Source organism: Oncorhynchus gorbuscha, linkage group LG12 (assembly GCF_021184085.1).
Source record: "Oncorhynchus gorbuscha isolate QuinsamMale2020 ecotype Even-year linkage group LG12, OgorEven_v1.0, whole genome shotgun sequence".
NCBI classification, from domain to species: domain Eukaryota; kingdom Metazoa; phylum Chordata; class Actinopteri; order Salmoniformes; family Salmonidae; genus Oncorhynchus; species Oncorhynchus gorbuscha.
Genome location: NC_060184.1, coordinates 70,059,646 through 70,081,691, shown reverse-complemented (window position 1 = coordinate 70,081,691; position 22,046 = coordinate 70,059,646). Strand labels below are relative to the sequence as shown.

At 46.3% G+C, this 22,046-nt stretch overlaps 1 protein-coding gene across 1 annotated transcript in view; it reads right to left on the bottom strand.

Moving 5' to 3' along the window:
* The window catches only part of LOC123991342 (ras-responsive element-binding protein 1-like), a 70,764-nt gene extending 57,682 nt beyond the window's left edge, over positions 1-13,082 (bottom strand). The window contains 1 exon segment of the mRNA XM_046292842.1: positions 12,790-13,082. Within this exon segment, the coding sequence (XP_046148798.1) occupies positions 12,790-12,829 (40 nt within the window). The 5' untranslated portion in view covers positions 12,830-13,082.
* Positions 13,083-22,046: the final 8,964 nt, after the last annotated feature.

The window sequence follows — 22,046 nt, the reverse complement described above, 5'->3', positions numbered from 1 at the left end:
ACATCTACTGACCACACATGATTTGTGGCTGTCAAGACCTTTTCTTCCCTCCCCCTTGTAGAGGACTACCTGTGTGTGTGTGTGTGTGTGTGTGTGTGTGTGTGTGTGTGTGTGTGTGTGTGTGTGTGTGTGTGTGTGTGTGTGTGTGTGTGTGTGTGTGTGTGTGTGTGTGTGTGTGTGTGTGTGTGTGTGTGTGTGTGTGTGTGTGTGTGTGTGTGACACTAGATGGATCAGCTCAGCAGTGGTACCACCAGCTACTGTATCTATCTGTCTTTCTACATGGATCACCATGCAGTGTGTCCCCTCCCTTCCTCCAACCTCTAACCCCTAAACCCCATCCTCCAACCCCTAACCCCCATCCTCCAACCCCTGACCCCTGCCCGCCAACCCCTAACCCCCATCCACCAACCCCTAACCCCCTCCCTCCCTCCCTCCAACCCCTAACCCCCTCCCTCCAACCCCTAACCCCCCTCCAACCCCTAACCCCCATCCTTCCCTTTCTTCGGCGTCACTCCTCTTGATGTTACATGACATAACACTCCACAGTGAGGATTCAGGCCAAAGTACAAGGCCACACAACATCAGCCAACTGTTTGCCGGCACCGGCTCGCAACCGCCCCCTGAGCAGCCCAGTATCTACGCCCCTCCCATCCACATGGGCACCGCCCACCTTGCTTTCTGCCTCAGGCCAATCAGGGACTCCGCAGCCAGCTGTTTGCCCGGGCCGCACACGTGAATGACATCGGGCAGGTGGGGGGGTGCTCTCCCAACTTTCACAACTCTGAGCAGCGGGGGGGTTATCCATGGAGCCTCCGGGGGTATGAGGCCGGCCGTGCAGCACAGCACCGTTCCTCTCAGCTACACTGAAACAACTCCGCCAGCAGCACCATCACACCATGTCCTGCCTGCCTCTCTCCCCCTTCTCCTCCACCCCTCTCCTCTACTACTCTCCTCCACCCCTCTCCTCTACTACTCTCCTCCACCCTTCTCCTCCACCCTTCTCCTCCATCCCTCTCCTCCACCCCTCTCCTCCACCCCTCTCTACTACTCTCCTCCACCCCTCTCCTCCACCCCTCTCTCCACTCCTCCACCCCTCTCCTCCACCCCTCTCCTCTCCTCCATCTCCTCCACCCCTCTCCTCCACCCCTCTCCTCCACCCTCTCCTCCACTACTCTCCTCCACCCCTCTCCTCCACCCCTCCACCCTTCTCCTCCACCCCTCTCCTCCACCCCTCTCCTCTACCCCTCCACCCCTCTCCTCCACCCCTCTCCTCCACCCCTCTCCTCCACCCCTCTCCTCCACCCCTCTCCTCTACTACTACTCTCCCTCCACCCCTCTCCTCCACCCCCTCTCCTCTGAAATAAGAGTCACATTGTGTTTTTTTTCTTTCTTCCAGCTGCGCTGGGCTCTCTCTTCATGGGTTCTCTGCCTGCCTTACAGCCTGAGGACATGGGCTCCTACAAGGGAGTGATTCATCTGGAGGGTGGGATGTGATGAGGGTGGAGATGCTGTAACTTCACATAGAGCAGAGATTTTTGGGGGTCCCACAGAACAATTTCCTCTCTCTCTCTCTCTCTCTCTCTCTCTCTCTCTCTCTCTCTCTCTCTCTCTCTCTCTCTCTCTCTCTCTCTCTCTCTCTCTCTCTCTCTCTCTCTCTCTCTCTCTCTCTCTCTCTCTCTCTCTCTCTCTCTCTCTCTCTCTCTCTCTCTCTCTCTCTCTCTCTCTCTCTCTCTCTCTCTCTCTCTCCCCCCCTCTGGGAGTTTTAAAATACTCTCTGGGGCTGAAAGTGTTAAAAGTCAACCCCCCCCCACCAAATGGGAGGTGGAGAATGGGCAGTAATGGCAAGTTACAAAGACAGCAAGCTCTGCTTCCCATGTGTTTAATAGTGATACTGGACAGCTAGCATCGCCTGCCAGCATCTAGGAAACTCCTCCTTTGAAGCCTGCCTCTCAAGGCTCCGAGCAAAGTGCCTCCTCGTCGAACACGGCCTGATAAAAAAGTTAATGTTTACTGGGATAGAAGTGCTGGCTTAGGGAGTGCCAGAAGGATAAACTTTGACTAAATTTAGATGATTCTCTTTGTGAACTAGGCCTACTTCTCTCTGAAGCAAATCTTGGGCTTCTGACTGTCACCAGTTTATTTCCCTCGTCTTCTGACAACAATTCCCCTAATGCTGCACACAGCGCTTATCATAATTATGAAAACCTGAAACAACATCCAGTATCCACCATTTCCTGTTCGGGGGAAGTCCAAAAGACTTTGCAGACTTGTGGGATGGCCCATTTCCTCAGCAACGGATGAAATGAGAAGGGACGGGGATTATTTCCCCCCTCTGAGTTCTATTTATCCCTGACACCGTCCCTCCATCCTCTCAAAATGCCTCTGGTGGCATGCTATTCTACTTAGTCAGGCCTCACTAAAGGCATCTCAACCAGCATACACTTTTAGAAGATGATAGAGTCGAGATTCATAAAAACTAAAACATCGCACTGAAAGTACAGCTGTGAGAAGCAAACCAACTTTGTCATCTTACAAGAGGTAAGTATTAAGGTCTTATTCTTGAAATTTTTTTACATCAAATAATGCTAATTCAGTAAGTCCCCACCAAAAATCTATGACAAAACCAACCAAATGGCAGTGCAGGCGTATGCTAATCTGATTCCTTAGGGGCCTTTAATTGTCATCATTGGAGTCTATCTTCACTCTGAGTCTCCAGTAGTGTCATTAGAGAGCTCAATAAGCATAACACTAGTCTCTGGGGCCTTGCTGCACTGTTACAGTCTTCAACACTGGGGGACTGACGGAGTCATTGCATTACAAACTTGGCGACCTTGCTCAGGAACAGATAAGAACAGTGTCGAAGTGGAGACAGATCTAGACAGAACAGACCTGGAACAGCATCATCTTCCAGGCACGGTCTTGAGGGCTGAGGTTAAAGTTGGGATGTTTCGTGGTTTCGCGGCTCACCTTTCTGCAGTATTTGATGACAAACAGGCAACGTGTTTGTAGGTAGACATTGTATGGAAGAATGAATGATGGAGAAAGATGAACCTGGCCACTGGAAAAGATTCCATTCTCCTCATGCATCTCAAAGCCTGTTCAATACCTAGTAGATTAGGGAGTGCACTCTGCTCAGTTGCAAGTGGTTACATAAAGGGGTCAAAGTCTTCTCTTTTGTCCTGATGCTGCTGCTCTTTCGAAGGGGAGCCGTAACCTGGTTTTCACCTGCTTACCAATGCCTGCTAGAGCTGGGAAAGATGTTTACTGTTCTCCTTGGATGGGGTTTATAATTCTTTCCACTGGTTTACCTGGGGGGTGGGCGACCTTTAACCAGACTGACTGTCTGGTTAATGATAATGATGATAATGCCCCTTTGAAGGAGGCGCCACGAACTTGCGCCACAGCGAGGATGCTGGGAAGAGCACAGCTCAGGAGAGTGGTGGGGGGAAGGGGGAGGATGATAAAGGGTGTAACAAATAACTTTGCTGGTAAAACTTCGACCAACAGAATATTTTCACCGAAATTAAAACTAACTTTTGCTCAAGGGGGGGAACTAAAAAGTTTATCATTGACGTGTTATTTTTGGGAGAGAGAAAACATTCCCCTGGGTGGTTGAAAGGGTTAACTGTGGGGCAGAGGTGGTCCTGTGTTGTTGCGTGAGTGTGTACGCCTGCTGTGAGATGGGTGGCGGCTGTGCAGCCTGTATGCATCACCGGTGTTGTTTGGGCAGGGTTTAAGGTAGGTCCCTCCATTGTTTGGGAGCTGCTCCTGTTGTGGGGGGTAGGGGAGAAAAGGCCAGGTTTCAACCCAGAGAAAGGGCTGTGTTTCTGTCTTTGTGTGTCCTGCCTCCGGGGCTTGTCAAGAGAGAGCCTGGTCTATCCCATCAACTAGACTCCCAAGGGGGAGCTGGAGAGGAGGATTGCTACGGGTGTTGGAGATGGGAGGTGGGGGAAGGATGACAGTGTAGTGTTAACTTCAGCTCAACTGGGAGGACACACCTCCCCTCTCCTCCCCATCCCCCAACTAAGCACCCACCCTCTCCCTCTCTTCTCCATCCCCCAACTAAGCACCACCCTCTCCCTCTCTTCTGCATCCCCCAACTAAGCACCCACCCTCTCCCTCTCTTCTCCATCCCCCAACTAAGCACCCACCCTCTCCCTCTCTTCTCCATCCCCCAACTAAGCACCCACCCTCTCCCTCTCTTCTCCATCCCCCAACTAAGCACCAACCTCTCCCTCTCTTCTGCATCCCCCAACTAAGCACCCACCCTCTCCCTCTCTTCTCCATCCCCCAACTAAGCACCCACCCTCTCCCTCTCTTCTCCATCCCCCAACTAAGCAGCCCCCCCCGTTGCACTCCTCCACACCATCTCTGCTCAGGACATAGGAGGTATTTTGGAAACAGTGGGAAACTTTATCCATTGTCCAATCTTAAAGTTGGCTCTAAACAAAACATTTAATCTGATCAGTCAATTTCTTTTTTCATGACAGTGTTTTCTTCTATAATGTAAGAGAGAAGCAGGTAGGGAGGGGTTGAGCTATAACAGGGTTCCCAACTGAACGCCAAGTTTTCATAGCAGAAATTATATACAGAGTATGTTTTTTAATTTTCATTGTTGGACATAAAAGACTTAAAAGAACAGGAAAACAGCTCCAAGTAATTTCAATTTTGGACATCTGTTCCGAAGTATTCCCACGCACAATAGAGAAACACGTGATCGTATACAAATGTAAGCAAGGTTTGAAAGATTTTATTTTTGTGAAATATTTTATCTGTTTGGGCTTCTTGTAGTCAATTTGCAGTTTACAAATTATTTGCAATTATACTGAACAAAAACATAAACGCAACAGGTAAAGTGTTGGTCCCATGGATCATGAGATGAAATAAAAGATTCCCACAATTTTACATACAGACAAAATGCTTATTTCTAGCTAATTTTGTGCACAAATGTCTTTATATCCATGTTAGTGAGCATTTTTCCTTTATCAATATAATCCATCCACCGGACAGGTGTGGAATATCAAGAAGCAGATTAAACAGCATGATCATTACACAGGTGCACCTTGTGCTGCGGACAATAAAAAGCCACAGATGTCTCAAGTTTTGGAGCGTGCAACTGACTGCCAGAGCTGTTACCAGAGAATTGAATGTTCATTTCATAAGCCGCATCCAAAGTCGTTTCAGAGAATTTGGCAACTGAGAGAATGCAACTGGCCTCAAAACCACAGACCGCGGTAGCCTAGCACCTCCACATCCGGCTTCTTCACCTGCGGGGTCATCTGAGACCAGCCACCCGGACAGCTGATGAAACTGACGAGTGTTTCTGTCTGTAATTTTTTTTAAATTAATTCTGATTGACTGGGCCTTGCTCTCCAGTGGGTGGGCCAGTCTCCCAAATGGGTGGGCCTATGACCTCCCAGGCCCACCCATGGCCTGCCCTGTCATGTGAAATCCATAGATTAGGGCCTAATGAATTTATTTCAATGGACTGATTTCCTCATATGAACTGTAACTGAGTAAAATCTTTGACATTGTTGCATGTTTCGTTTATATTTTTGTTCAGTATATGTTCTGGCCCCCCAAACATCCACCGAAGAAGGGAAAAGAAATTGGCCAGCGGCTGAATCTAGTTGATGATCCAATCCCTGTCCTATAACCTGATGTGAGAGACAAGCAGGCAGAACCGGTGTGGTCCAGTGTGGAACTGCATGACACAGTGTTACGTGTGTAACCATCGTCACAGAGATTACCCCCATCTTGTAAAATCAGTGGTTTGTCTGCGTCTCACGGCTGATGGTATTAGCATGTCTAGAAACAGGAGGGAACTTCAAAAGAAAAATGGAAACTCAAAACAGGAGTCCATCCAGTCAGTGAGAATGAAAGTTACACTTTTTTCTCTCTTGAAAATGTTTTTTTTTAAGAAAAAAGTAAACAGTCAACTTAACTTCTGGGCATCCTCCAAACAAAACAAAAAAATAGGCCACTATTCACATAAAGAATGAGAAGGCATTTAGACAAATAATGTGTTGTTTTATGTAGGCCTAGTTGAAAACTACTTAAAGGTGCTGAATCATTTCAAACAGGAAGACCAAGGATTGTATCCTATGTTGTCATGCAGACAGAGAGAGAGAGAAAGAGAGAGGGGGAGACTTAATTGAACCTTATCAGTAGAGTGGAGCCCCCAATCCCTAGCCCCCGCCCACTCCTGTCTCCTCCTACACTAGGACCTCCCCCACCTCTAATGAGGCTTTGCTAAGGGATGCTTTCTATGGTGTGTGTATATGTGTATGTGTGTGTGTGTGGGGGGGGGTATGTATTTCCGTGGCCAAGGAGGAGCGACAAACAACAGGTCTGGGGGCCTGTGCACTGGTCTCTATGGAGATGAGGCGTGTCCTGTGTGTTTGTAGAACAAACAATGGTACCTGATGAGGGGGAGGACGGCTAGAGTGTGTGTGTAAGGTGGTGACCACATCATATACACTGTGGGAATGGGAAAAGGAAGTGGTGGCTCAGTGTTTCTTCCAAGGATGCCCTTTTGAAGAGGCATTTACGTGGGGCCAACCTAGCCGGATTAATAGGGATTACCTTGGTAGAGTTGGGTTTAACAATTCAAATGCAAAGGAAATGTGATTATTGTCGTGCAATTCTATTCTAAAAAGCTCCTATACACCAGAAACCACATAACACAAAGTTTAGGCCTACATAACACAAAGTTTAGGCCTACTCGAGGTTTGGAAGTGTTGGCTAAAAGTAATACATGGTAGAAAAATATGAAACTGCAGGAAATGGCTCTTCTCGACATTCAGGATGAAGCCTCTGAAAGCTATTAGCATGTCGGCCACCCATTGGCAGAGTCACCTCTGACATCACTGGCAATATTGCCCAGCATGCACTACTCAGGTGGGGTGTCATTAGAACAGCTCATCCTTCTAAATTTACTGTCTCCGCGTGGCTAACAGACCGTCTGAGATAGACAGACTATCTATCTAACAGAGTCCTCTCTCGAAAAAACAATTCCAAATGTGTCCCTCAAAAGCGTCAGATGTGGAAAATCCACCGTACCTAGCCAGGGGCAGGGGCAAGGTAGGGACTAACGGGGCAGGACGACCGAAGGAGGAGGCAACCTACTATGTGGTAGGACTAGGCTGTGTCCGTCCAGGCATCTCTCTAGTCCTGCAGACATACCAATCACCAATCAATACCAACGTTTGAACAGATGTCACTTATTCTAGGTCCATCCATTTGAATACTTTTCTCGACACACCTATTTACATTCTGAAAACACAATATTAGGTGGCATTAAAAAAGACAGTTTTCCTGAATATTTACCTCCACAAGTTCAAAAACTTTTATTTGCGGTAACTTCAATCTGGCTATGTGTTGATAAAATCAACATAACCTAAGTATGTTATATTTTCATGTTCTCTTCTCTTCCCAGCTCTCTCTCTCTCTCATACACAAAACTGGTTGGACCATGCTGTTTGCCTTATGCACTTTTTCCTCTCCCTCTGTTCCTCCCTCCCTCCTCCCTCCCCTGTCTAGCTCCAGTGAGCAACAAGTGCTGCCTGTGAGTACCACCCCCTCCCCCTCCCCCTCCAACCTCCAGAAGCTATCTCAAATCCTCAGCCTGCGAGCAACTGCCAGCTGACAAAACTGTTTAGTCAGCATGAAAGACAGGGAGGGAGGGAGCGATGTGGGGCTAGACGAGAGAGTGTGAGAGAGAGATGTAGAGACAGAGCAAGGAGGCAGAAAAGGGAGAGAGGGAAGTAGAGACAGAGCAAGGAGGAAGAAAAGGGTGAGGGAGAGCAAGAGCGGGAGACATTCTTACTGCGCACTCTCCATTCAGCTCTCTCTCTCTCTCCCTCCCTCCCCCTCCCTCTCTCATTAACCCTTTCCTCTCCGAGACAGCCAACACAGTTTAGAGATGGCTGCTAGAGGCTAAAAGTAACACTCAAACCACAGCTCGGAAGACAATCCACTCCATGGAAGGAATATTTTGTGAGTAAACAGAGGATAATGGAACTATATAAAGATTCCCCTACCTCCACTACAACTCAAATAAAGTATTGTAAACACAACAAGACCAAACTTTATGTCTCCTTCGTACGATGGAGTGAGTTGCTTGGAAACAGGCTGACTGAGGAGAGGAGGGGACAACTCTGGAGAGCGGAGCCATTGTTGTTCCACTTCCTCCATCTCTTCCCCCACCACTTCGGAGAGGAGGCAGTTTCACTTCCTGTCTCCCCCATGCTTCACCCCTCCTCACCCCAGGTGCTGCTGCAGTCTCCATTTTCTAGCCTCTCTCTCCCTCTCCTCTCCCCTCCCCCTTGTGGCATTCTTTCACATCAGTGGCACAGCCGTCAAGTTAGACTTTGAACCCGAGGTAAATACCTGCTTTATTTGCAGCCTGTGCTGGAGGCTGGTGGTGGCCTGTGTGGCTGGGAAGGGTGTATGTTGGTGGTGTGTGTGTGTGTGGGGGGGGGGGAACAACATGTATAGTGACAACTCAGAGCTGTGCCAAGGGATAAAGGACACGTAGGGCTCTGCACTGAGACAGGGCCGACATCACCCTGGTGCAGCGTTCCCGCTCTCCCTGCAGCTTATCAGTTAGACCCTGAACACACCCTGTGAGATGGATGACTTGGCCAATATTAACAACACACTTCTGTGGGCCGAGGAGAAAGAGGAGAACTATAGGACAATAAAGGTTCTACTTGGTTGTTATGGCAAGCGATGCTGGTTAAATAGGTCACTCATTTCCCATAACAAATAAAACATCCATTCATCCAACCGAGATCATGTTCACCAATGTAGGACGGATGGCATGGATTTTCTCGTAGTTGGTTGAAGGAGTTGTCCTGGCAGCAATCAATTAATCAAATTGTTTCCCAAATCCAACAACGTGATCCAATAGTACGTTAAGAGACAGGCCCCTAAACATTAGGACCTACTTTGCACATTAGCTGTGCAGCCAAGTGTCGCCTATAAAAAGCCAGTGGTATTAATCTAGATTTGGGGCTTCTACCACAAATGTGTGACTGTGCCTACAAATATCATTGAGCCTCACAACTAGGCCTATATTTACACTGGGTCCTAGACCACAGCCAGGATAAAGGGGGCTAACCATGGACTCACCCCAGGGACATATTGTAATGTCTACTGTTAAGGTCCCTCCATGTGTGTTTGTTAGTTGCAGCTTACATTCACACACCTGTAAAAGAACTCCATCCCTTACTCGGTCCCAATGAAAACCTCAGTTTAAAGCAGCCTACGTGCACACAATGTCAGCACCGACACTGTCCTACTTAGCTGTTCCGTCCACTTCTCAAATTTCCGCCATCTCACTTGGCTGTGTTACCGCATCCTCATTAAAGCACCCACACGTACCTTGAGCCTCATTCCATCAAGACATCAATAATGTTGGGTATGCCGCACATATTACAAGATGCAATACAGCATGTCTAGCCTAAATTAAATGTGTGCATTCTCATGTTTTAAACTAGGAGTCAATGCTTAGTAATAACTACGGCATAATCAAAGAGGAAAAATACCAAATAAACATGTTATGAATTACTTCAATTTGCCATGTAGCATTTAGCAGTAACATACATTTGAGGTTGTAAGTCCTAAGCAAGGAAGGTTCGGGAGGAGGAGGGGTGAGGTGACACAGCGAGGCCGAACCCTAAGCTTGGATTCCATTTTGGAAACCATCTTCCTCAGGTTCCCTCTTTCCTCTTACATCTACAAGTAGAGTCCCTATGTCCCCTCCACGCCCTGCCGGCCGCGGGATGGAACCTAATCTTATCTAAAAAAGGCGGGTTAAAAATAGCCCTGGGGGCCAAAGGGGAGCCAAAGGGCCAGCCCATCTGTACCCTTGGGGAAACCACAACCCATCTCCATCAGGAAGAGAGGTAAGAAGAAGAAGTGTCTTCATTTTTTTATTTTGACCCGAGACCTTCAGCGTGTTCTGGGTGGTTCGCCCCATACACCCCCCTCCTATTCCATTGATTTAGCCTCAGTGAACAACAACCGGTTAACAGCTAAATGAGAGGCGATAAAGACGAGGGGAGCCAGTGAGGACCTAATACCAATGCTCTGCATTGTTGAAGGGACTTGCCTGTCGGCTTGCCATCAGGGGACACTGTGTTTAAGTCGGTGTCTTTAGAGGATGGATGGGGTCTTATTAGGCTAAATGGCAGGCTAATGAGAGCATAAGGGACCCAAGGGGGTTGAAGGCTCTTAATTACCTCCCTCAGCATCCTCGTCTGGCCCAAACCTCAATGAGAGGAACGTTGATCAACTGACTTTTCGTCAAAGAACATATAAGATTAAATTATTCTCCTTTTAGTTCATCCAAACTCCTAAAAACTTGTGTTATCACTTTAGTGATGCTACAGAATGCCCCGTTTCACATCTGGACATAATCACATGTTTAGTTGAAGGCTTAATCATTCCCTTGAGTAGCATATTTGTTTATTATTAAAACCATTTATGCCTAAGACAAAACAAACAAACAAACAGAAATCATTACATTAAAGATATAGGCATGGATATGTTTTAACTATCACATCGAATTGCAGAGACGAAACATCACAAGATGGCAGGAAGTCAAACAATTGCCATTTCTACCTAGGAGTGTAAGACAGAGAGTAAGATCTTAATTGAGTAAGATCCAAGTACAACCAACAGCTTAAACCACAAATATCCATTTAGACTTCCGAGGTGTATAACTAGGCTACAACTGGTCCACATCATATTAAATGAAACATCATTTTTGCACTCAGAGCATCCCACACCAAGAATTGAAAACTGTTCAAAGTGACTTCCTTGTATAAACGGAGACCCATAGCGAGTCTATTTTGTCAACACACGAGAGTCATGAGTACCAATAATGCAGTGGATTTGGAGACTTTGTGGAGGGTGGAGAGCTGAGGACATACAAAGGGGACATCCTCTACTTAAGTGTGGTTCCACGTTGATCAACTATCTCTAGGCTCAGAATTCAATAGAAAATAGCTGGTCAAATTAAACGGTTCATCATGTATTTATTCAACCACATCATTTATATAATGTCCTCCAAACAGAGCGTGATCATTTGAAGGATGATTACATTATTATTCCAAAAAAACTGTCTTCTTGGCAGTGCAAGAGCATCTTCCTCTTATCCAGTCTACTATTTAATATACACTTTACTGTGACTGCAGGGCCTAAACCAGGACAGGCTCATCATCATCTTTCTGTACCACAGAAAAACAACTTTTTTTTAAACAAATGTTATGTCTCTTTCCTATATAAACCCCCCCTCAATACATGCTTACCCCACCCCCACCCTCACATCATCATCATCATCTTCCGGTCATGCCTTGGTTTGAGTCGTTAGTTTCACCGCACATTTAACCTTTCAGTACCCTATTTCTTCATCTCAAATTCACCTAACATCTTTGTTCGAGAGTACTGAATTGGATGGTGAATTTCCCTACAGCGAAATGACTGCGTTTGATCCGACTGTCGCCGTAGGCCTACTCGTCTACAGTGTAGAATTTCGTAATGGAATGCGAACTGCTCATCCGGATCGGCACTCTCCTCCCTGTCTCCTTCCAAGTGGTCAGAGAGCTCGAGAGAAGAGGAACATCGACCAGCAAGCTCCAAAACCGTGTTGCTTCTAATTTTCAACCACCGACAAAATAGTCGACAGTGCAAATATCAACAGATCATCTCTCCATCGCCAGACAACGTAGTGTAAACAAAACAACAATGTAGACACAAAGTTACACTTTTACCCAATGCTGTTCTATGCGCACAGCAGTCAACGAGACCAAGGGACGAAGGCAAAAAGAAGGGGAAAAATGCCTAGCAACCATTATCTAACCAGGTCGCGCTACGTTGCAGTTCCCCAGGAGTGAAACGCATCAATTCATCACTTTTGAGCGTCTAAAAGAGCTACAAATTAAAAACATACCCATGAATGATCCCAAATAAACACTGTATACATCAACCATGCATTTAGCATCATTCTCGTTGTAGATGATGCGAAATAAATTCATTTTCATAAAGTCTATTATAATAATTAAAGAACGTTCAAAAAAAGTGAGAAATACTGATAGAGGTGTTTATTCTCGTAATGATGAATGAGGAAAACTATAGACTAGTAGGATATCACGCTTCATGATGAGTAGGAAGAACTGCTTCGGTTTATTTAATAAACAATTAAAGATGGAATCGTGTCGAATCATTGAATTGTACGATTTTAACATACAGACAGACAGACTACTGTTGAAAAACAAATAAGTTTCGTAAACGTCTCTGCAAGGTCAAAATGTAGCTAGCTATACCGACACATGGCCACTAAGCTGTAGCTAGGCTTCGATCAAAGTGCACTGAAGATATGGATGCTCGAGTGCAGCAACAGGCGGCTAGTTAGCTAGCAGACTTTGAACCTCCTCGAACCCCCATCATTAAAAACACTTTACCCAGGGGGGGGGGGTCAGAGCTCCAACAATTAATGTTGATATAAAGAGGGAATGAGTAGCTAACTAAACTTCGCTGGTCACAAATAATAATATAAGGAAGAGACATTCCACCGCTCATGATGAGCATCAGGTCCTTAGCGAAAGTAGGAAGCAAATGGGAGTTGCGAAAACTATCCTATCCACATCTCCTTTCGAACTTTAACAACTTTATGTCACAACAACAGTAAACTTCGCCAAACACTCAATTACCATCGCATATCGACTAAACCAGACAAATAAGGCAGACTTAAGAGAATACGCCGAGGAGCTAGGTACTTACGTTCGACTTTGTTGGGGTTGGGCTGCTTGCGCCGAGACATACTGATGATGGTGAATGGTGATGATGGGCTAAGAAAAAAAAAAGAAGCTGCAAAGTTGTTCCGGAGAGGAATCAAAATGGCGTTACTGAGGATGTGCAAAGTTAGACAACTTTGTTCCCCTCTCTTTCTTCCAAATTCCTAAAGAGGAAGAAAGAGTTGAGAGACGAGAGGAAAACACTTATTTCGCTTTCCTCTCTGGCCGTCCCCAAAGCGCTGCTCTCTCCTCTCCCCTAAACCTGATAAGTAAGACGCATCACGTGTTGCTCCTGCTAGTCTCCAAGGGGACGTGTTACTGAGGCTGCTGCCACTAGACTTGAGCCAGTAAGCATCTCTACAGGAGGGGTCTCAAAAGAGCAAAACGTTTTATCGAGCGGCGTGGTACCAATGACTGCGTGGTACCCTCAACATAAAACTCTGAGAGAGGAAGTGCACGCGGAGGAAACTCAAGCCCTTTAAAGTTCTAGAACTTGGTTGTTGATCTACATTTACACACCTATCATTTAAAAATGGGTGTGATTATTGAATTATGTTTAAGTAGATACAGGACGCAGTGATTGATTCACAAGCAACCAGTATTTAACTAGTTTCAATAGTTGCATTTAGTTTCAACTGGTGCCTGCGTACTCCCACATTCCTCCAAGCCCTCATCTCTGGATACAGACCCCTCCCCGCGCCTATGCTCATCAACCACTGGCCGAGAAGCATTTCCCTCCCCTCTATGCAACTCAGCTGGTAGGAGCCTACGCAGCCCTGATTCACACTGTCTGGGCCACATTGAGATGGAGTCCGATATTTGGCTACATTGCTAGTATTTCCAACTTTTCGAGCATTTTGTGTAATTATTATATCTAAATTAATCTAGACAAACTACTTTCAGTAAGGACAAATGCACTGACGAGTAAATGTGATATTTTGGTGGGTATGACTTGATAAGGACAGCAATGGAGTTGGAAAGAGCACAAACAGATCTGGGACCAGGCTAAGACGATAGGCCTAGCCCAAAGAGAGATTAGTCATTGTGACTTCCGTCAGTTGATTAGATCCAACCTAAACTTAATTTGATTAGAAGTGTGTGACAATCATCAACATGTTTGGTCACACCAGCATATTTGCACCCCAACTCTTCTCCATAATTGCCAAACAAAAAGTGACGCTTTAGGAACGTAAATAAGGATGCTACATGGGCTGTCATTTGTTGACATCACATTATTCTCAGGGACACTTTGCAATTTGATCTGAATATTGATCACAAGAAATTCTAGTAAAGCTAAACTCTCTAGGCTTTGCGTCCACATGTGCCGAATAAACCCAACTGAATGAAAAAGACGGACACCAAATAAAATAAGGAAATTAGATGGTGCTTATATTTCCTATAAGGCATATAGCTAGATCTACACTATGGCATGGGAAGTGGACTCATCTCAGTAGACTACTTTTGAGCTCTTAAAACCTCTAGCAAACATCTGATTTTGGGACTGAGAGCGTATTTGCATATCTAAAATCACAGAAGATACCTAAGATATTTCACAAGGCTAAAGTAAAAGAAAGATGGTCATTGGGGAGCTGTTCGATTTTAGGCTAAAAATGTTTATGTGCATCAATTTAGGTTTATAAAAAAATATGCTGACCTGAGTGTTTAACACACACACACACACACACACACACACACACACACACACACACACACACACACACACACACACACACACACACACACACACACACACACACACACACACACACACACACACACACAACACACACACACACACACACACACACACACACACACACACACACACACACAAACACACACACACACACACTTGCAGTGCCATTCACTTATCTGAAGGAACTACTCACAGTATCAGCATCATGAGCCTGAGATGAATAGTATTTACATTACACCACTAATCCAATCAATTGTTTTCTTTCAAATTCAAATCAAACTATTGACAAGCAATTAGCACATTTAGTTTCAAGTTGCTGGGCATGCTTGCCTGATTCACAAACATGTTGGCTCTCCCCTAGGGTGATATATCACTCTTTCTTATCAAGTGCTTGCATGTAACAAAAAAAAGAAAATGTTATACATCTAGGTTGCGCAAACGTTATGGTCTTCCATTGAAACACTCAAATAGGAATTTTAAAAAGACACGCAATTTCATTACTGTGACTTTCAAGAGACTGTAGCCTACATTGCGGTCAAAAAAAGTAGTTTGTGTGCGCGCGGACGCGCGTATTTCAGTTGACAAAAGTGGCAGCGTGCCCATAGAGATCCCAATAAATGACCGATTCTGAGTGTGCCTTTCTGCTTTCACAAAACACAGCAAAATGAGTGTGATCTTATTTATTGAACGTAACCAAGGCTTCAACCCCGTTGCTAAGGAACAACCATCCCCACTTCGACAACAACAAAAGGGTGGATTCCACCGTGTGTGAGGCGGCCTCAGCATCGCACATTCTGTAAAACAAGTTCCAGACGGGTCTGAGCCGCGCGCGAGCGTATATCTGCAAAAGAGTCGAACAAGTTGATAACACTCGACGCATATGGGTCACCATGTTTGAACTTGAAGAACCAGGCCATTTAACGCTGGCCTACAAACTATAATTACACTGTGCTTGACTATACACCTGTTGGTTGTTTGGGGGATGACAAGTACATGCTGCACTTACTCCATTGGCTGTGAACTGTCTGCCAGGTTTTTTTTCCATCTATAGGGCCTATTTAACAGTTTATTTTTTTATTCATTTTTTTGTAATTTTTTGTGTTCTATAAATTTACTTTGTGTTTAAAGAACGTGTATGAATTACAGTAATTCGAGTTGTCAAACTAAGATGTTGGCCTGCCTGGCTCCAGCATGTGCTTGGAAGAAAAATGCATAGATAAGGAAGGACAGGGGGAGTGGTGAAAAACCGGTTTCAGTTGGTGACAGAACAGATGACTTGTAGGTAACAGTTGTTTTCATTGCAGCCTGCATGGCACTGAAGCTGCACAGAGAGTAGGGCAACTTGTAAATGCTCTCTTTATAACTTGCAGATTCGGATACTGTGTTCCATATGCACAAACAAATGGTGTGCAAGCACTTATTTGTGGCAGTTTGATTACACATGAATCACAATTTGGTTATGTCTATAATATTCCCGAGCCCATAGAGAAAGGTTACTGATTGAAGTGCATAGTCTACCTTAGTGGCATTTCATAAAAGAGCTTGGATGGAAGACATGGAAATTATACTCAGGAAAGGTGAAGAGAATAACAACAATTATAAGGGGCAACTATATGTTAGCCACAAGTGCAAGAATGTCTTCTCCCTCTAACATCTCTTGTTAGGATTTTGCAGAAATGACAGGTCATGCAATAAATAGAGCTTGACTCACTCTTCCATAGTAGTCTCTTTGCCAACAGATGTTTTTTCAAAAACATTTCAGGAACTCTGATTTAATCCCATTGATTGAATTACGTCCACTACTCTACCCTGCACATTAGACTGCTGCCCTATGTACAGTACATAGTCATTGAACAATGGAAACTTTAATCATGTTTACATACTGTTTTACTACTTTATATATACAGTGCCTTGGGAAAGTATTCAGACCTCTCAACTTTTTTCACATTTTGTTAGGTTACAGCCTTATTCTAAAATTGATTAAATGTTTTTCCCCCATCATCAGTCTACACACAGTACCCCATAATGACAAAGCAAAAATAGGTTTTTAGATTTTTTTGCTAATAAAAAAATACTGAAATATAACATTTACATAAGTACTCAGTACTTTGTTGAAGAACCTTTGGCAGTGAATACAGCCTAGAGTCTTCTTGGGTATTACTCTACAAACTTGGCACACCTGTATTTGTGGAGTTGCTCCCATTCTTCTCTGTAGATCCTAACAAGCTCTGTCAGGTTGAATGGGGAGCGTTGCTGCACATCTATTTTCAAGTCTCTCCAGAGATGTTTGATCGGGTTGAAGTCTGGGCTTTGGCTGGGCCACTCAAGAACATTCAGAGACTTGTCCCAAAGCCATTCCTGCGTTGTCTTGGCTTTGTGCTTAGGGTCGTTGTCCTGTTGGAAAGTGAATGTTCTCCCCAGTCTGATGTCCTTAGAGCTCCGGAGCAGGTTTTCATCAAGGATCTCTCTGTACTTTGCTCCATCCATCTTTGCCTCGATCCTGTCTAGTCTCCCAATCCCTGCCTCTGAAAAACATCCCCACAGCATGATTCTGCCACCACCATGCTTCATCGTAGGGATGGTGACCGGTTTCTTCCACATGTGACGCTTGGCATTCATCCATTGGTGTAAAATACTTAAGTAAAAATACTTTAAAGTAGTACTTAAATCGTTTTGGGGGGTATCTGTACTTTACTATTTATATTTTTGACAACTTTTACTTTACTTCACTACATTCCTGAAGAAAATGATGTACTTTTACTCCATACATCCCTGACACCCAAACATACTCGTCACATTTTGAATGCTTAGCAGGACAGGAAAATGGCCTAATTCACACACTTATCAAGAGAACATCCCTGGTCATCCCTACTGGCTCTGATCTGGCGGACTCACTAAACACACGCTTCAAACACTAAATGGTGTCTGAGTGTTGGAGCGTGCCCCTGGCTCTCCGTAAATTAATAAAACAACAAAATGTGGCCTTTTGCTTTACTTAATATAAGGAATTTGAAATTATTCATACTTGTACTTTTACTTTTGATACTTAAGTATATTTTAGTGATGACATTTACTTTGATATTTAAGTATATTTAAAACCAAATACTTTTAGACTTTTACTCAAGTAGTTTTTTTCTGGGTGACTTTGACTTTTACTTGAGTCATTTTCTATTAGGGTATCTAATATTAGGGTATCATTCCCCTGCTGGGTAATGGCATGGCAAACGGAGTCCAGGTCCGCTGGGTTCATCCTTGGCCGGATCGTTCTGTCACGTTTTTTCAAAATCGAACCCAGAAGCAGACCAGGACAAGGAGAGTAGGAAGAAGGTGAGTATTTATTTACAAGTGAATGTGAATGGGTAGATATATCCAGGTGGCGTAGCGGGCAGCGGTGGTGAGTTGATGGGAGTAAATCGGTGGATCCAATGGGGTAGCGGAATCCTCCTCCGACCAGGCGGAAATGGGGTAAATGATCCGGGTGAGTAACTGAAGACAGAACAAACGGAGGTAAGTTTAAGGCAAGCAATGTGTAAAAAAAAAATAATAATAATTCCGTCCAACTTGAGGCTGATACTATGGCACAACATACTGTTCATGGCTAACGATCCAGCAGGGAATGGATGTCAGGTCCGGGCTTATGAAGAGGAGAGATGATGATCAGGACTAGGTGTGCAGATAGCTAATGGGATACAGGTGCGGGTAATCAGAACTCCCAACTGGCTACATTGCCCGGCAACCAGACAGGGTGCGTTCCAGGACGCCGGAAAAAACACTCCAGGACAGAACACAGGCAAAAACCAGACTCAGGAAACGGGATTCGTGACAGTACCCCCCCCTCCGACGAACGCCACCGGGCGGACTACCCGGAGCGCCAGGGTGGAGGCGGTAAAAGTCACGAAGCAGGTCATCGTCAAGGATCTGACGCCGAGGAATCCAACTCCTCTCCTCAGGACCATATCCTTCCCAATCCACTAAATACTGGAACCCTCGACCCCGCCGTCTGGAGTCCATGATGCCTTGTAGACAGGACCACCTCCGATCATCCGAGGAGGAGGAGGACGAGGAGGAGGGGGCAACAGAGGACTGAGGAGAACCGGCTTGAGGCAGGAGACATGAAAGGTGGGATGTACTCTTAGTGTAGCAGGCAACTTGAGTCGGACCACAACAGGATTAATGATCTTCTCCACTACAAACGATCCATTGAACTTCGGTGACAGTTTCCTCGACTCAGTCCGTAGAGGAAGATCCCGTGTAGCAAACCAAACCCTATCTCCGACGGTATAAGCGGGGGCGGGAATACGGCGACGATTCGCCTGGATCTGATACCGGTCAGAAACCTTAAGGAGGGCCTTCCTGGCCCGATGCCAGGTGCGGTGGCAACGACGAATGTGGGTCTGGACAGAAGGAACCGAGAGATTCCGCTCCTGAGAAGGAAACAAGGGAGGTTGGTAACCGTACAGGCACTGGAAGGGAGACATCCCAGTGGCAGATGAAGGGAGAGTATTATGAGCATACTCGACCCAGGGTAATTGAGAGGACCAAGAGGTGGGATCAGAGCAAACAAGACAGCGCAGCGTGGACTCCATCTTCTGGTTGGCTCTCTCCGCCTGACCATTAGATTGGGGGTGAAATGCAGATGTGAGACTGACTGTAGCTCCAATGGCCAAACAGAAGGATTTCCAGACAGCAGAGGTAAACTGAGGACCACGGTCAGGAACAATGTCACAGGGCAACCCGTGAACCCTGAACACCTCCCTAACCAGGATCTCGGACATCTCAGTGGCAGAAGGCAGCTTGGAGAGGGGAACAAAGTGGGCAAACTTGCTGAATCTATCCACAATGGTCAGAATAACCGTGTTACCAACAGAAGAGGGCAACCCCGTGACAGATGCGACCAAGGTCGCCAGGGAATAGGTAGGGGGTGAAGAAGCCCAGAGCTGGCCCGATTGGTACTCTTATTCTGCGCACAAACAGGACAAGCGGCAACAAACCTCCGGGTATCTTCTTCGCGCAGGCCACCAAAATCGTCTGCGCAGTAGTGCCATAGTCCGAGCAACACCAGGGTGGCAAGCTATCTTGCTGGCGTGGGACCACTGAAGGACAGCAGAACGAACCGACTCAGGCACGAACAACCGACCGGGTGGACCGTTACCGGGCCCGGGCTGTGTCCGAAGAGCCGCCATCACCTCCTCCTCAATCCTCCATGTAACGGCTCCCACGACAACGTTCTGGGGAAGAATCATCTCAGTCTTGGCCCCACTCTCCTCCGTCTTGGAGAACATCTGGGACAGGGCGTCCGCCTTCCCGTTTTTCGACCCAGGTCGGAACGTCAGGAAAAAATTGAAGCGTCCAAAAAACAAAACCCATCGGGCCTGATGGGAGTTGAGACGTTTAGCCGATTGCACGTAAGCCAGATTCTTGTGGTCAGTCCAGACCACAAACGGTTGCTCCGCTCCCTCCAACCAGTGACGCCACTCCTCCAAGGCAAGCTTCACAGCAAGAAGCTCCCGGTTACCCACATCGTAGTTTCTTTCAGCTGGAGAAAGACGACAAGAGTAGAAGGCGCAGGGATGGAGTTTACCGTCAGTGGAGCTACGCTGGGACAGGATGGCGCCCACTCCCACATTCGACGCATCCACCTCCACAACAAACTGACGGGAAGTGTCAGGTTGAGAGAGAATCGGGGCGTTGGTGAATCGCCTCTTCAAATCTTGAAATGCTCGGTCTGCCTCAGGAGACCAACAGAACTTTCTGGTGCAAGACGTCAGTACAGTTAAAGGGGCGGCCACCCGGCTGTAATCACGGATAAACCTCCGATAAAAATCTGCAAATCCCAGGAATCTCTGGAGCTTCAATCTCGTACCGGGCTGGACCCAATCCCGAACCACCCGAACCTTCTCTTGGTCCATCTTGATCTCTCCCCTGGAGATGATGTACCCGAGGAAGGACGTCGTGTGGGCGTGAAAATCACACTTCTCAGCCTTCACGAACAGACGGTTCTCCAATAACCGCTGCAGGACCTGCTTGACATGCTGAACGTGGCTAGAAAGCTCCTTCGAGAAGATGAGGATCTCTCAGAACGTCATTCACCATACTTTGGAACACAGCGGGAGCGTTGGTCAGTCCAAACGGCATCACCTGGTACTCGAAATGTCCCATCGGAGTATTGAACCCAGTCAACCACTCGTCCCCCTCTTTGATCCGAACCAAATGATAAGCATTATGTAAATCAAGCTTCATAAAAAACGTAGCACCCTGTAAAGAATCGAAAGCCGAGCTCATCAAGGGCAGGGGATACTTGTTCTTGACCATAATATCATTCAAACCCCGATAATCAATACACGGTCGAAGAGAGCCATCCTTCTTGCTCACAAAAAAAAATCCTGCTCCCAGAGGTGATGACGAGGGCCGAATGAGACCTGCAGCTAGAGACTCCTTGATGTAGGTCTCCAAGGCCTCACGTTCAGGTCGAGAGATACTGTATAACCGTCCCTTGGGAAAGGCAGCTCCAGGAAACAGATTAATCGCACAGTCATAAGGTCGGTGGGGAGGAAGGGACAGAGCCTTCTGTTTACTGAATACTTCACCCGACTTGTGATATGTTTCTGGAACCAGGGACAAATCAGGAGGAGCAGAGTCACTGACCTGACTGGAAACGGCAGGAGAACAGGCAGTCCAAAGGCAGTTAGCATGACAATCAATGCTCAGCATGACAATCAAGTTAGCCCGTGTTGCCCCACTTGCATTGGTCCAGGATCTGGTGGCAAGACCCCTCCACTAATCCCGTGTGGGGAATAACGATCAATACATTCTGGTTCACTTCCTGAACCGAATGGTAACCGAGTTGCTGATTGATTGAATGGGCCCCACTGCTTCTCCCTCCTTCTCTCTCGGACTTTATTATCTACCCGAATAGATAAAGTGACCAAGCTGTCTAGGTCACTAGGCTCTGGATAGGATATCAGCTCGTCCTTGAGTTGCTCCGACAACCCCTGGTAAAAAGCCGCTTGTAGTGACTCCTCATTCCAACCACTCTCCACAGACAATGTCCTGAACTCGATCATAAAGTCTGCCACACTGTGAGCTCCTTGGCGAAGAGTGAACAAATGTTTAGCTGCGTCCTTACCTCGGACTGGATGGTCAAAAAGCTTTCTCATCTCTCCCGTGAACTCCTGTTATGAAGCCATGCAGGTCTCCTGTCGTTCCCAAACGGCTGAAGCCCATTCCAGAGCTCTTCCACGCAGCAGTTCAATAACAAAGGCTATCCTAGCCTTATCAGTGGCGTAAGAATGGGGCTGCAGATCAAACACTAACCCACACTGCATAAGAAATGAACAGCAGCTTCCCAAATCCCCTTCATATTTATCAGGCGTCGGTACCTTGGGTTCACGGAAGGAAACCGCACCAGACACGGCAGGTGAGATGGGTGAAACAGGTGGTGAATGAATCGCCGGCAAACTGAGCTGATCCTGGATTTGTGTCAAGCTAGCAGATAAGTTCTGGATTGAACCCGCTATCTCCTGTAGCGCCGTCTTGTGTTGTCCCAA